Source organism: Onychostruthus taczanowskii, unplaced genomic scaffold, assembly GCF_017590055.1.
Source record: "Onychostruthus taczanowskii isolate IOZ18803 unplaced genomic scaffold, ASM1759005v1 scaffold140, whole genome shotgun sequence".
NCBI classification, from domain to species: Eukaryota; Metazoa; Chordata; class Aves; order Passeriformes; family Passeridae; genus Onychostruthus; species Onychostruthus taczanowskii.
The window spans coordinates 657,043-673,593 of NW_024498574.1; the positions used below are offsets into that span (position 1 = coordinate 657,043).

General features: G+C 39.7%; 1 protein-coding gene across 3 annotated transcripts in view; it reads left to right on the forward strand.

Annotated features, from left to right (window-relative positions):
- ST8SIA4 (ST8 alpha-N-acetyl-neuraminide alpha-2,8-sialyltransferase 4) overlaps positions 1-16,551 on the forward strand; it is a 71,242-nt gene that overhangs the window by 40,548 nt on the left and 14,143 nt on the right. The window contains exons 5-6 of one of the 3 annotated variants that reach the window (XR_005952165.1): positions 7,986-8,568; positions 13,574-15,913. The exons of 1 other annotated variant lie outside the window; for it this stretch is intronic. Coding sequence is in view for 1 of the 2 variants with exons in the window: in XM_041398128.1 (XP_041254062.1) it covers positions 7,986-8,073 (88 nt within the window). In the remaining variant the exon portion in view is untranslated. Of the gene's footprint in view, positions 1-7,985; positions 8,638-13,573; positions 15,914-16,551 lie in introns of those variants that run through there. One more of the 3 variants, XM_041398128.1, reaches the window with a different exon arrangement.

Genomic DNA, 16,551 nt, shown 5'->3' on the forward strand with positions numbered 1-16,551 from the left:
GCCCTAAGCTAAGGTATCCTTGGAACTGGCTTAAGTTATACAAACAAATGGGAAGCCAGTTAGTTTGGATTTTAAGAACCTAATCTGTTGTGTAAAGTTGTTCATCTAATCCCAATATCCAGTCCTATGCAGGGAGCAGGAAGTGATGTTCCTGTTCTTGACATGGCAACACTCCAGAGTTGATTTTTCAGTCTAGTAGCTGATTTCCAGAGCAGCAACACCCCTGCGTCTCTTAAGGATATGCCCTGATCTTGTTTTAAAGTTTCACAGGATGAGCTTTTATTTCCTTGGCACAAGTTCTTATATTTTATCACATTTCTGAAAGATATAGCAAGGTCTGTCAAGAGATATCTTACTTTTTGAGAGTTTTCTTTGGAGGCAAGGATGGTTGAAGTAGGGCACATGAAACCAGAACTGACAGTGCTTTTTTATGTTTTTCACTCCCTGCTCCATTCTGCCAGTTAAACCAAGATAAAAGGGATAATGTCATGATAGCAGGGATATTTCTATCAATTTTTTAAAATTCTTATTTACATTTTGACAATACACTTCTGTAAGTTTTTGTTTTGGGAGAATGGTTTTATCTCTTCGTGAGGCAACTGCTTTGTTCCTTTTCAGCAATGTTTATATAGCTAACACTTATAAAACTCACTCTTCTCATATTGAATTTCAGATTTCAGCTAGTGGAGAACAACAGAATTAGTCATAAGAAAGAATAGGAATGAAATTTTCCATTTCCAAGTTTTGTTGTTTAGGTTATCTACCATGAGCAATAGCGCTCTAACTAATGCTAATGACTCCTAGGAGCTAAGCAGGGAGTAACTCATTGTTTATTCATACAGTGTATCTGCAAATTTATATTTATTTGAAAACTATTTTGGTACTTACTATATTATTTTTGATTTTAGGTTGTTTTTTCTTATTTTCCCTTACATAAAACCTGTGTTTCTGAAAACTATAAAAATGTGTTATAACTCCCATTTGATCATTTCATACTCCTGTAAAAAACCTGTAGCTGTGCAATGCAGAAGCAAACTAGAAACATTTTTTTGTAGTCCTATTTTTGATGAACCAGTAACAGGACGGTAATCCACAGAGAGTGATGTTAGCCATGTAGTATTAATAGAATTGAGAATACCTTGTCTTGGGATTTTTTTGACACATGAGATGAATTATCTGTTGATTCTGGCTAGAACATGTATACAAAAGAAAATTATTAGGTTTTCTTCCTTTTTTTTTAAAAGTGGCATTTCCAAGATAAGGCAATAATAAAAATTCTACTTATTTTTATTTTGATTGTAGTGCCTTCCAAGAGTTTTTAAAGATGTGTGCATTTAGTTTTAATGTTACTGGTCTTCTGTGATGAGGAGAGGTTCTATTAAGCATCCAGCCATTAACAGATTTCTTCAAATGTTTAGTTAACTATTAAGGTGATGTGGAAATAAGCTAACAAAGTTATAGCTATATGCACTATATGGTTTGGCCTTTTGCTTTTGTTGGATCAAGTCATTGGACTGTTGACATGAGTAGTGCTTCAGTGAAATAATACACTGGCACAAATGTAAACAGTGGTGTCAGTGTAGGAAGGAGCAGTTTGGCTTAGTGTCTTCTGTAGCCTTGCTTTTTAATGCATATGAGTTCCTTCAAGAATGTTTAAATGGATTTGTTTGAAGTCTCTGAATTCTTGGTGGTATAGGTGGAGAGATTTAAGTGTTTCAGATCAGAAGCACTGAGAAGTCTGTGAGGATGTTTTGTCTGGGGTTACCAAATGCTAAGACTAATGGCTACTACCATCCTTCTGAATATTTGTACCAAAATATAGGTGCTGTGTGTTCTGTTTGTGGGTAAAAAGTTGTTAATAACACACCAGTGTTTTGGCTGCACCTGAATGGCACTTGCACAGCCTCAAAACTTCCCTGTTACCAAAGGAAATGTCATGCAATCCAGCATCATGCTCAGCAAGCAATGCAACTGTAGTAGCAGAATAAGAAGGTGGGAGGTGGTTCTTTCATTCACCTAGTAAGCTGTCTTTGTCTTCATTCCTGACTTTACTTGGTTTTGCTCTTCCTGTTCTCTTCCCACCCCACTGAGAAGTGGGGAGGGGAGTGGGAGCATCTGGGCAGTATCAGGCCCCCATGTGAGGGAAGGAATTTGTTTATTTTATACACAAGTCATATATAGGCTTTTCAGAGGTTAAGGGAAGCCTGTTAGCATGTTTCAGTTTACATCAAAGAATTAGAACGTGAGAAAAAGGGTGAGCATTGTTCTGTTTCAGACCCTTGTGAGGGTTAGGTCAGTGCTGACATGCCTGGTATGATGTTTTAAGAACAGAATATGTTTTCAAAGAAAATTACTGATTAATTAGGTGATAGACCTGGATTGTGCTCCTTTGCTGTTGGAAGGCTCACCGTAGTTGGGGTAGATGCTAGTAGTGCATGTGTTTTGGATGGAATGAGATTTGAAGTCTCTCACCAGTACTCATGTCCTTCCAGTTCTAGACAGAAGTCTCTGTCCCTCCCCATTGTGTCTTGTGTGTCTCTTTCAGCAGAAGTTGCTCCCCTGAATCCTGTTCTTAGGTATTATGCTTGTCCTTATCCTCATTTGTAGCCATGAGGACCTATCTATACATGTGTGGGAGGTTAGTCCTGTTTGGAACCATGTCAGTAATTCAACACTATTAACACTGCTGAATTGAAGTCCTTTTCTGAGCTCTGTCCTTCTGTCTTCAACAGGTGAATTAATAGGCCATAGGAAAAATTAGGAAAATAATAGTTATTTCTATAATGCGTAAAAGAGAATTACTTTAATTTCTAACTTTTTAAAGCAATATTTCCGTATTGCTTAAAATATGGAAATTTTAAGTATTACTCACTTAATTTTTATGAGCACTGCAGAAACAGCTTATTGATGTCTTCAAGCCTGTATTTAGTGGAAGCAAGTGTCATAATTTGTATTTTTGTGAAATACATATCTTTAGTGAAGTAGTCAAAGAAAATGGACTTAACAAAAGTTTTTGCTAGAACTTGCTGTTTCATTTCACATTTATTTGTACTTAATTATCTACCTCTGGGATACAGGGGACTTTCCAAAGAAAATGAGTAATCATTTCCTTTTGCAAGAAAATAAGACCTGTAAAAGAATCTGAGATAGGGCCATACTGAAAATAAGTGCAGCCCCTGGTTTCAGAAATTTTGGAGGCTCACAAGGTGGGGAGTTTTGTTTCTTTTTTTTATTTTTTCATTTTAATATAAGTATGGGCACACCCACTAGCAGAATTGGCAGAGGGGAAGTAAATGAGTGCTTCACAGTCATACTGAAACCAACAGGTGGCACAGCTTATGCTGGTATCAAATTATTTAGCCTCAGAAAAAATGTAATATACAGATGGGCTAACGAGGCCATAGAAAGATTCATGTGTGGTGTGAACTTTACAGGTGAGACCTTGCCTTTTTCGCTTTTTAGTCTGTAATGGACAGAGCATTGAAACACAATAGGAAAAAGGTGGTTTACATAGCTGTCAATGACAAGAAGGTTTCAGGAAATAATCTCAGTGTTACCTTCCTTTGGAAAGCTAACAGTCATTTAAAAATCACTAAAGAGAAATCCTGAGGTCTGATAAAGACAATATTAAGGAGAGAAGCCCTCCCTCCATGCTGCAGTGTGTTCTCCTGTCTAAAAGGCATCCACTGGAAGCTGTGTTGGGTGTGTGAAACCCTGAGAGCATAGCCGTGCTGTCAAAAAATGAGTGCCAAGCAGATAGGACCGCTCAGCCTGCTGCAGGAGTATTGCTGCATGCTGGTGCTGGAAACAAAATGCAGGCTTGACCCACAGATCACTGGTGGCAGTTGGAATTTCTGCTGCCTACAAGGGGTTTGTCTTGAGTTTCCAAAGAGTTTACTTGCTGTAGTTTGTGGGTTTCCCCCAGGGATGTCTCACAGTGGGAGCAGATCCAGAGGGATGATGCTTGCTGGCTCTGGAGTCTGTTAGAAAATGAACTGGATGAATTCTGGAAAGAAGGAACAGGTTTGAGAGGATATGGATAGAGGAAGATTTGGTTCATGCATATGTTAATGTCAGCTCTCTGAAGATGTTAGTAGCAAACATCTTTTCCAAATTAGTCTGTTAAAAGAACAGTAGGCTTCTCACAAGCAAGGATAATACATAAAGACTGGTGCAGAGCACAAAATTATGCCTCAGATCTCCTTGTGTTTAATTCATGTGATTGCTAAGCCATCATTGCTATTTTAGTGATGATGCTCATTCTCTGAAGCTGAGGTGAAAGAGAACAGAAAATCTGTCTTTCTGGTTTTGTTTTCAAATTCTATAAACTTGTTCATAATATGCAAAGCAAGTTCTGGGCACAGAATATCTGGGACATGTGCCAATATATAAACACACTTTATTTCTGTAGCATTGATGACTTGAAGTTGAGTAGCTTGAATTCAGACTGAAGATCTCACTTCAAATGACTGTTGGTTACATGGTTGATGGTAACCTAGTAAAGCCACTGACAGTATGCTATGATAGCATTGATAGTAGCAGGAAGACAGCTCAGATTTTGTTTAAAGGCTTTAACCCATAATGTGGTAGCTATTTCCTTTTAAAATAATTCCAAATGCATTTACGCAACCTTTTTTTTTTTCTTTTTATGAATTTGCTTTGTTTTAATCTTTCAGTCTAGTGAAGTGGATATATGGTTTGGTTCAGGATTCCTTTTTTTTTTTATTTGATATATAACAGCAGTAGTAAAGTGAAAAATAATAGATACCTACCTACCATATACCTCTATTGATGCAGTGCAGATTTAAAGTGCGTGAAACCCACATAAAGAAAATAAAGCATGTTGTACAATACAGAGGACATGTTTCTATTTTTTTTTTTTTTAATACTAGCCAATAATGGCAAAGTCTTTTGTCATTTTTCTCTATACTCATCTTGTATATAGTCAGAAGAGAAGATGGTGCAGAAGGCTGTCAGATCAGAAAGCAAGCTAAAGACAGAAAATTTTGTGGAGTAAAAGCATCCAATAATCTTCTTAGTTTTGACGTTTCTCTTGAGAAGTTATTCCTTGTAAAATATGTAATGGGATCTGAAGCCTTACACGTAGGTGTCATACTGTAGAAGTGACTAAAATCAATTTTTTCCTTTCTGTATTGCGAAACCAGTGAAACCAGTTGATGGGTTTGGCAGAACTCCAGTCACATCCCATTGCTTTTTAACGGGCATTTTGGTTGGTATTGTTTGCAATAAGCTAGAATTTAATAGGATGTGAACAGTGAGCATTCATTCATTCTTTAAAGACACTGATTCTTTGGTGTGTGGACTCCTCTGTAATGTTCAAGTGTGCTTTTCATATTTAATGGATTTTGTAAGGCAATCTGCCACTTTGAATTCCACATGAAGTTGTGATGCAGCAAATTGTTCTGTTCAAACACATTTTTCAACACATGCTTGTGCATGCTTCAGTGAAGGTTTTTGACTGGTCAAAGGTTTTGTGTAACCTTTGGAGGCAAAGGAGTAACTTCTGCCTCCTACATTTACTGAAGTAGTATACTTCTGTTTGTATGAAGCCTGCCTCTGTCAGGCTTGGTTAATTCTCAGTTAGTTCATTCAGTGAGGACCATGGGATTTATGATGATGTCTCACTTCCAAGACAAATTTAAGAGAGGACACACTGTAATGAGTCGTCTCCTCTAAAGAGTTTCAACAATGCCCCTACACCAGTATAAAATTAATACTAGAAGAAAGTGAAAAAAAAAAAAAAACCCAAGAGTTTATTAACAACAAAATGCCTACAATGCAAGGAAGAAAAACAACATTGAACCATCAGAACTCGTATTCTGCCCCACATTCACAGAGGAATGAAAACCCAAAAATGCCTGAAAAATGGGGGAAGTATTGGAGAAATACCTCTTCCCAATACACGGTTCAAGGTAGCACCAGCTTTCATTCTGAGGGAAGTGGAGCTTCCACAGAGGAGTTCCAGCAGGAGACAAAAACCTGATGGCTCTCTGGTGTTGACATCCTCTCCACAGCAGTCATGGCAGGCAAAAAAAATGGTCTGGAGCCTCTTGGTGTGCTTTCTCTTCCTTGGCTCCCTGAGGCTTGGAACTGGGACAGGGCAGCCCTGCTCCTGCCAGTCTCACTCCATTCTCAGACCTGCAGCTGTTGAGTTCACTTCAAGGCAGATGAAAGATCTCTACTGCAGCTTCTTCAAGCCAGGGAAGGGAAAAGCTTTTTGCCTGCACCAATAAAACCAAGCTGTCCAAGCAGAACCAAACCTCATAGAGCCATGGAACACGTGTGCAAGGAGTCTTTGAAATTGCCCACCAAAACCCCCATAAGCTCCCCCTCCCCAGCCCTGCACATACCCAGTCCCAGGCCTTAAAGGTACAGCAGTCATTTTTGGGCATAAAGCAGAGCATCATGGAAGAGACTATCATCATAAATCATTCCAAGACAGAAAGTAAAATCAATAGCTTTTCTATTTGATTAATCTGCTCTGGTTCATTTCACTGATCAAATTTAAGGTCCTGTAATGCTTTTTTTCTTTATTAATCTCTAAATAGGAGACTTCAGTTAAATAAAACTATTATTATTATTATTAAATTATTTTTATTAAATCAAAACAGACCAGGTGTTCTTTTATATAACTGAAGCTATATAGAGCTTCAATATGTTTTATATATATTTATATATAGAGAACTTTAAGAACTTCAGAATGTCTAACAAGTAGCATAGCAATGAACATGTTGTTTTACTGTATCCAGACCTGGTGTTAGACATTATTGACTTCAGCTGTAAAGGGCAGTGCGGCACAAGCTGAAAGCAGTTTAAAACTGCTTATAGTCCAGTGAGCAAAGAGCATCTTGAACATATTCTCAAATTTCTGGACTACTTATCAACATTACTTTCAGTATCAGTGCCATTAATGAAATGCTTTCAGATGAGGGTGGAGTATTCATTCTGGGATCATCTTTCTTTTGTAGCCCTACTTAAAACTGAGTTGTTTTCTTTTGCCTACATTTATAACTGTTTTGTTAGGATTGGGCCCAGAATGGAAATTCAATACAACTTTTCCTGACAAGCTTTTTCTTTTTCTAGGGTAGATTTAACAGGTGATGTAAGTGATGATTTTTTATTTTTTTTTTTTGAGAATGGGCTTTCAAGAATACAGACCTGTGGAATGGATGTTCTAGGCAACAGATAAATTGTTCTGAAGTGATCAAAGGCAGAATTTAACAATTTAAGTGGGTCCTTCCATTATTATCTTCCTGATTCCCTACTATGCATAGTGGACACTGCATTTTATTCCTATTCTTCATACATTAGATTTTTCTTCTGAACATGGCTGTATTTGCATTGTTTTGAAAAGAGAGAAAATTAGTTAGATCGGATTTTTTTCTGTTACAGAAATATATTAATTGGCCATTAGCATAAGAACAGATACTCACTCAGTAGGAAAGACTAGATCTAATGGTGAAAACTAGAATTAGGGCAAGTTACTCATTTTGATTACAGCCCTCCACTAATATTCTGATGAAATTTTCATAGGAAAAATGCTAATCAATTATAATCTGTTATAATGCCTTCATAAAATATGAAGAATTAATACTTTACATTATGAATTTTGTGTCATGAAATATTAAAAATTAATGTCAGTTCTGAAATCCATATTTTATGAATTTAATCCGAAGTCACCTGTGTGTTTCAAAGCACTTAGCAATTTCCCCAGTCACTCTGATACACATTACTGTTATAACTTTGCACTAAGTTTACATAGTTCTTTTTTAGTCTACTATCCTTAAACTGAATTTGTTATATCTTTGCTCCAACTGAAGATTTTTCCATGTTCTTAATTTGACATGGTTTTCCCAGACAAGCTTTCACTAATACAGTTGAAGAATCTTATCCCATCAGTTGTACACTTTTTACAAACTGTACAAGGATTCTTGGCTGAACAAGGGCATGATATTCTCCTCCAGGAATTGGACAGCCCTGGCCTGCAGATTGCAGAGTTACTCTGAAGACCATAGCGTCCTTGGAACAAGACAGACCATGTACTGGCCTTGAATAGATACAACAAGGAAGAATGAGCATTGTGCCAAGATGAAGCCAAATGCCAAGCACGTCATGGGAACTGCTTATTTGGCACACCTTAGCTAAAGATGATTATAGCATGACAACCAATCAGTAATTAACATGTGTGTGTGAATATAGCTACTGGATCAATGAGCATTAAGCATTAGTGGCGTGAGACAGTGTACAGAGAAGGATAAATATGCCAAAGTTGCTGAATAAAGCGGGATGATATGTAGCCACATCGGTTGTGAGTGTTGTTACTTGGCCGACTCTCCGTGGGACCGTCCTCACTTTGGCACCATGAACAGGGACTCTCGTTGCTTAAGTGCAGTTTGCTTAAATGCAGTTTGCCTAAACCTGGAAGACTCTGAAGCATCAGGCAAGGATCTGATTTGGGAGCTGGAGAGTCGGGGGCAAGAGAGACCTGGCAGGAAAAGACAGGGACCAGAGTCCAGAGCTTGGGCGGCCGGACAAGCCCTTGCCAAGGTAAGACCGTGATGGAATTAGACACGGCAATTAGATTGCTAACAAGTATCCTCTCTAAGAGAGACGACATAAAAGAAACAGAAATAGAAGCCCTAGTAAAGTGGGCACGTAAAAGAAAAAAGTTTTCTGAGCCTTCCCTCTTGTTTAGTACAACTGAGTGGAAAGAGGTGGGAAACTACCTCTGGGACAGTACAATCGAAGGAGGGAAAATGGAAAAGAAACAAAAGAGTTGGGAGCCATCTGGAAATCTGTTTATTCATACCTTAGAAACTATGAAAGCTGAGAAAAAAGTGGCTGCTGCAGCCATTGAAGTTTTCGGGGGTGATATTAGTGAAAAACAGCAGGAGACAAAAATACCAATGTCTCCCAAGCCATCACGTCTTGCTGGTTTTTTTGGGGTCAAGTACCCTTGGGCCATGAAAGGAATTACAGATCCTGTCTGCTCTACTTTGCAAGAAGTAGTAGATAGTGTGTCACAAAAAGAAGAAAATTCCCCGCAAGAAATTGTTACAGTTTCAGTATCCCCACAAGAAAACATTATAGTTGGCCAAAAACAAGAAGAAATCTCCCTCGAGTGAGAGAAGAGCAGAGTGATAAATCACTCAGAACAGCTACTGGTGCGAGACTTTCTCCTTTGCACCCTCTCTTGCTGGAAACATTGTTAGACGAATTTGAGGAAGAAAGTGGAGAAAATCAAACTCGTAAGTCAAAATACCCTGAATTTAATGATCTGCTTCAAGAATTGATGAAGAAAGTAGCAGAATTATCCATGTGGCAAGAGCAGTTAGAAAAACAAACAGAAAACATAAAAGTGTCAGAGGTTATACCCACACTCCCTTCCACTCCAATGCCTGTCACTCCTACTGCTCAACCAATGCCTGGGTGGCTTGTGTCGCCTTCACAGTCTTCCAAGCCAGAGAAAGATCCAATACAGCAACGCTGGTCAGGAGTCATTAGTGATGCAGTTTTAGAAGGAGAAGGGAAGGCAGCAAGTTCTCTTGCTTTTCCTGTATTGATTATCAATAACCAGGCAAATTTGGGAACCACATGATTGGAAATTACTGCAACAAGCAAAACAAACAGTTACCACTCATGGTCTCCAATCAGAAGCTGCTCATCAAATAATTCATTTTTACAGCAGACGTCCTTTCCCCTGCTAATTGTTCGGGAGCTGCGTCATTACTTCTCCATTTCAATACTTAATGTTTGAAAGGGAATGGAAAAGATTTAGCAGTAGAAGAAGCAAACAGACATCAAATTCTAGGAGCCACTGTATGCATTGCAAGCAGACATGTTAACCGGACAAGGACCTTATTCTACCACACAAGTTCAACTGCAGTATCCCACACAGATGCATCAGATTGCTCAGGCATCTCAAAATATGAACTGAAAGACTCATTAATCTAAGTAGAAGCGAATACTCAAAATATAGACTTAAAGTCTTCTTTTACCTGTAGTTTTTAAGACCCGATAAACCAGAAAATTTATAATCTAGTCTCTCTCAAAAAGGAAAAGACTTCAGTCAAACTAATGCCTGTCTACAGAGCTTTAAGGGAAAAGTTTTAAACAGAATGATCATAATAAAGACTTTATTACATACCAAGATAGAACACCTAGTTCTGAGACTTTAATTCTGAATGGTGCTGAGCATTCTTCCTCTTCTGGGAAAATCTTGAGTTTGGAGTTCCTTCTCTTCTGGTGTGTCTGGAGTTTTTCCAGGCAATGTGAACAGTACCCCATCCCCCAAGAAAAGAGAATCAGATCAGCTTCCAGCTTTGGTCGTGTCCTCTGTTTCTTCTGAGATTCCTTGCGTCACTGATGTTGCAACTGAGCGTCCTCCCATTAGTCCGCAAAATCATCTACCCCCGGATTTCCTGGGAAAGTGTTCAAAATTTTTGTTGTGTTCCGAGAGTCAAGAGTCGTATTCTGGGGAGACTGGGAGTCAAGCGGGTCCAAAAGATAAGAGTTGGGGGAATGCTTTGTAAAAACAAGGACTGCTGTTTCTGTGTCCTGCTGCTCTTCTGAACAAGTTGCAGCCAGGTCTTGTTCTGAAGTAGTGCAGCTAGGGTCTGCCATAGGGGATTCCGGATCTGCTCTGCCTAGCCAAGGGGCTGTGAAAGTCACCCCTGCCCACGTTTTCCCCTTCCCAAGAAGTCACCCCTTGGATCAGGCTCAGGCAGTCAGATTGCTTTGTAGTTCTGAGAATTCTTTTTGTATAAATTCCTCCCTCAAGCCTCTTCTAGGGTTTTCACTGCTTTTAGTTACCCAACTTCCAGGTACAAGTAGTAGGGAGGCTTTGAATTTGACTCTGCCTGCAGAAGAGAGGGCAGAGGGTAGGATAGAAGTGAAGGGTGGCAGCCAGGGGCTGAGCGGGGCCAGGAAGGCTCTGCCCAGAGAGATGCTTAGGGCAAGGAAGCAAGAGAGCTCAAGAAAGTTTCTGTAGAGACACAGACAGATCACTCAGAGGCCTTGAAGCCTGTTTGAGATATGGAGCTTTCCTTTTCCGCCGTTTCTGGCAGGGCTCCCAGAGAGGCATGTTACTCAAGCAACACTGCTGCCAAGAACCTTGAACTCTCCTCCCCAGCCCTTCCTAGCAGAACTCCCGAGAAAGTTTGGTGCTGCGGCAACGCTTCTGCCAAGAACTTGGCAGAGTTCCTGAGACAGCTGATGACTGTGACAACACTACCTGTTCTTCTGCATCAAACACAAAAGTGATGAGAGAGAAATCTAAATCAAAGGTCCTGAAGACAAACAGTGACAGCGCATCCTTTTGTTGTTCAGAAGCTTCTCACCATCTAGAAGAGAGATGTCTTGTCCCAATGAAGAGCAAAACTAGAAGTGGTCCTGTGGTAGAAACTACATCAGAACCTGCCATTTTAAAGCTAAACAAAAAAACTGATCATCCTATATAAATTGATCAATGGCCTTTAACAGAGAAAAAATTAAATATCCTTAAAAGATTGGTAAAGAAACAATTACAGCAGGTCACATCACCCCCACAAATAGTCCCTAGAATTCACCAGTATTCGTCATCTGTAAGAAGACATCAAACTGCAATATTCAGCTACAATGGCTCATTGATCATCTACACTCTTTTGGTTTAGCTGTAGCCCCTGAAAAAATTCAACGTTCTGCACCATGGAAATACTTAGGCTGGCTCATCTCGGATGCTCAAATCAGGCCTCAAAAAGTAACAATTACTGCACAGATGGCTAATCTACATGTTGCTCAGAAACTATTAGGAGATCTGCAATGGATTCGTAATATTGTTGGCATCACCAATGATGATCTGCAACCCTTCCGATCTTGGCTACATGGCACTGAAGCAAGCAGTCCTTGAACCTGTTTACCAGAGCAAAAAGCTGCCCTAGATATAGTAACTCACAAAATTCAAACAAGCTGGAGTAGCCTTCAACTAGCAAATCAACCACTATCTCTACTAATCTGCAATGCCACAACTTCTCCTCTTGCCATTATTCTACAATGGCAAAAGAAAAAGGGGGAGGGTACAGTGATCGTCATTGAGTGGGTGTTCTTTCCAGTGCAACCGAAGCATTGCATTTTGAGTCATTCAGGAGCACTGGCAGCCTTGATAAGGAAAGGAAGGGACAGAATAATCAAAATTGATGGAGATGAACCTGCAGACATAAGTGTTCCAATCTGAGGACAAGATATGAATGGCTCCTGAGACATTCAACAGAAATACAAGAAGCTTTGATGGGTTATACAGGAACTGCATAACAACCAACCGAAAGGACTTCTCTGGAAGATGCTAAAGCACTACCAATGGGTCAAAAGGTCACTATGCTCAGAAAGACCAGTGGAGGGGCCACCTGTGTTTACAGATGCAGGACAAAAAATGAAGAAAGCTGCATGTGTATGGCAATCTGACAATCACTGGCAGAAACACGTGATCAACGGAGAGAACCAGGGGACAGCCTCCAAATCTTGGAGCTGAAAGCAGAGTGCTGGGCTCTGAAAAATTGGAATGACACACCTGTACACATAGTATCAGACTCACTCTATTAGTCGGTGTAGTGCAGCGCATTGAAGATGCTTTGCTAAGGGAAACAAAAAATCAACATCTCGGTGAACTGTTTATACAACTGCACAGTACCCTTCAGCAAAGAAAACATGAGTTTTGCATCATGCATATCATAAGTCATCAGTGGAACATTGGTCTAGGTGAAGGCAGTGCTCAGGCTGATGAAGCAGTCAGTTGCTTGGCAATAACACCTGCAGTGAACAAATTTGAAGAAGCCCAAAACAGTCATGAGATGTTCCACCAAAATTTAAAATCATTACATCAACAGTACCACATACCCATAGCAGATGCAAAAGGCATTGTCCACTCCTGTCCTCAATGCAGCCATCGCAGACCTGGTATAGGGTTAGGCACTAACCCAAAAGGACTTCAGGTTTGGCAAATGGATGTAACACATGTACCAGAATTTGGAAAATCTAAATATGTACATATTTAGATGTGACAATTGACACATACTCTCACTTTGTTTGGGCCACTGCACAGACTGGTGAAAAAGCATTGCATGTGGAAAGACACTTGACAGCCTGTTTTGCTGTTAATGGGAGTGCCAGAAGAGATAAAAACAGACAATGGTCCTGCATACAGCAGCCAACGAATTGCTAAGTTTATGACAACATGGGGAATTAAACATTTAAGGGGAATTCCACACTCCCCTACAGGGCAAGCAGTAGTTGAAAAAGCTAATTGTACGATAAAAAAATATTTGAAGAAAGCAAAAGACACCAACAGAGACTGTTGATTAAACAAATGATTAAACAAAGTGTCATTTACATTGAACTACTTGTCCCTAGCAGAAGGAAGAGAAGGGCTCCCCGTTGTTATACATCATCAAGCCATTCAGTGAAGCCAAAAGCAAACAATTCCTGGTTTGCAAGTTCATTATAAAAACATGACTACAGGTAATTGGGAGGAACCTTCTCCAGTGTTGTTTATTGGTTGAGGATATTTTTGTTTCCACAGGTAAGGGACCTCTCTGATTTCCTAGCAGATTTGTCTGCCCTGCATATCAACCCCAGAAGAATGGAGAAAATATAGATGACATCATACTCAGCTTCCTACATCAACTCAGTCTTCCACAAACTCTGTGCAGAATTAGGGCCAATCCCATAATCTGTAGAAGACGTGCTGTCAACAGTAGCAAGAGGTCACCCATTTGGACCATGAGCTTTTAATGCTGTGTTAAGAAGACTTTGTAAGGCTAAGAACACTGCTTGTGCAAATTGTAAAGAGCCAACAGAAATAGTATGAAGTTGCAGTAATTGTAGACAGAAGTTTGTTATTCATTGTAGCCGCGTGCAAAAATGATTATGCTTTGTGCTTAGAATGTCAAAACAGCTTTGCTGATATCACTTCTGACAATACTTGCAGAGAATTTTTAAACCTTAAGTCAGATCAGCTTTTCCCAGAAATTTGGATGCCAGAAAGTATTGACAGCAGAGATTAAGCTCTTTGCTGGTGGGTTTTGACTAAAGCCTTAACTGTTGTTTTAGCTGCAAAGAAAACACAAGCTCTTGGCTTGTGGGGCTCATCTTGTCAGTTGGGAACAAGAATTTCAAAATAATGAAATTGCTTGATTTGATTATAGGGCTGATAGGAATGATCAGCATGCCCTCACCAGGGATGGCGTGGGCACCTGCCCAACCACAAGTGTACATGTGGGTTACCTGGGCCAACAAAACAGAGCAAGATTCATTTTGCTTATCATTAGCTACCCCCTCTAACCCATTTCATACCTGCTTGATTGGGGTCCCTTTGAATAATTGGAAAGAATTTGGACCTTGGACAATTAGTAAAATATACCTTGACCACTCAAACCAAGCGGCAGCTGACCTTTGCACCATCAGTAGCAAATCTGTGCAAAACAATTGGTGTGAAAGTCTTGGTATTCCAAAAACCCCTTAGGAATTCAAGCATTCAAAATTGCTCAGGGACTGAATGTTACAGGCATGGAACCTCAGGAGCTTGACATCTTAGGATCTGTGCCAGGAAATTACTGTTTAATTTTTGAGTTTTACAAGAAAGACATTGATTCAGGCAGTTTCAGAATCCATAAACCACAAATGACACTACTTGGATTGCTCCTGGGTCCCCCTGGTATTACAATACCACTGGTTACTGTAACAATTGGACTTGGCCTATTGCATGGTATGGTAAGGCAGCAGAGAAAGCAAAAATGTTGCCTCCAGGAGTATTCCTCCTTTGTGGGGATCGTGCTTGGCCTGCCATACCTGCAAAAGCACAAGGAGGATCATGCTGCTTTGGTACGCTAACATTGTTTGCTATCCATCAAATGCTCAATATAAGTCACAAATTTAAGCGTATTAGATGCAGTGTAGATCAATTAGGACTTGAATGCAAAGATGATGTTCAGTTGTGGGGGCAACCATCTGTCATTTTAGCTTCACTTTTTACACTGCAAGTTGCTTCTGCCAAAGTCCTCACACATTTTAAACAATTGGCCTGTTAGACAGGGAAACAAATTAATATTATCTCTTGAGTGTTAGACGGGCTCACTACTGATGTTGACAGTGTACGACATGCTGTATAACAAAACTGAGCAGCCACTGACTTTTTGTTACTAGCACAAGGACTTGGCTGTGAAGATTTTGAGGGAATGTTTGTATGAATCTTTCTGATCATTCAGAATCCATTCACAAGAAACTTTCCCAGCTGCAAAATAATATGAAGAAACTCACTGTTGTTGAAAATTCTTTTGACAAATGGCTCAAAGATTGGGGTCACTGGCTGGCTGAAAACCTTATTGATAGAAGGGATTTGCTTTCTTGCTGTTTCTGCGGCACTTGTTATTCTTTGCATTCTTTCTTGTGTGAAAAAGAGTTTAGAATCAATTGTTAAGCAAGCCTGGGTTGTCCAAAAAGAAGACGGGTGATGTGTAGAAGGATTCTTGGTTGAACACAGGCATGATATTCTCCTCCAGGAATTGGACAGCCCTGGCCTGCAGATTGCAGAGTTACTCTGAAGACCACATACCATCCTCGGAACAAGACAGACCATGTACTGGCCATGAATAGATACAACAAGGAAGAATGAGCATTGTGCCAAGATGAAGCCAAATGCCAAGCACGTCATGGGAACTGCTTATTTGGCACACCTTAGCTAAAGATGATTATAGCGTGACAACCAATTAGTAATTAACATGTATGTGTTATAGTACATGTGAATATAGCTACTGGATCAATGAGCATTAAGCATTAGTGGCGTGAGACAGTGTACAGAGAAGGATAAATATGCCAAAGTTGCTGAATAAAGTGGGATGATATGTAGCCACATCGGTTGTGAGTGTTGTTACTCGACCAGCTCTCCGTGGGACCCTCCTCAACAAACCAAATTCCTCTTTCATCCCATTTGCCTTTGGCATGGAAGATAGATTTTTTTTTTTTGTGGTAATTTTTAATGGAATATAAAAAATAATACAATTTTGTTATGCCCTCACCAATTCCCAGAAAAAGTCAGAACACCAGGACACATTTTGACAAAGCACAGAAGTTCAAGATTAGTATGAACACTTGGTTTTACATACCCAACAGCATTGGTTCTGTGTAACCAAGTTACTGTGCAGAACATGAGTCAAATTCATTTCTTGGTACCTTTGCTGACCTGAGCCATTATCATGGTTTTCTGTCAAGGGACTGCTTCAATAGTCTTTTTGAGGCTTGAATAGCTACTCTTAAGTATAATAAGTGTACTTTCAGGAAGGGAATAAGGCTGATAGAAAATAGGCTGTTTATTTATCATGCTGTCTGATCTCTGCCTATTAGAGTTGCCCCTGTGGGTCAGGTGGGTTATACTCTTGGGTTCATATTTCTCAGTTTAACTCCAGAAATAGAAGAGGTCATAGAGTGGGCTTGTGTGATGTCATTCAGCTTGAGGATGGCTGCTGATAACAACCTTCCTGATGCCACAGACGAAATCCTTGC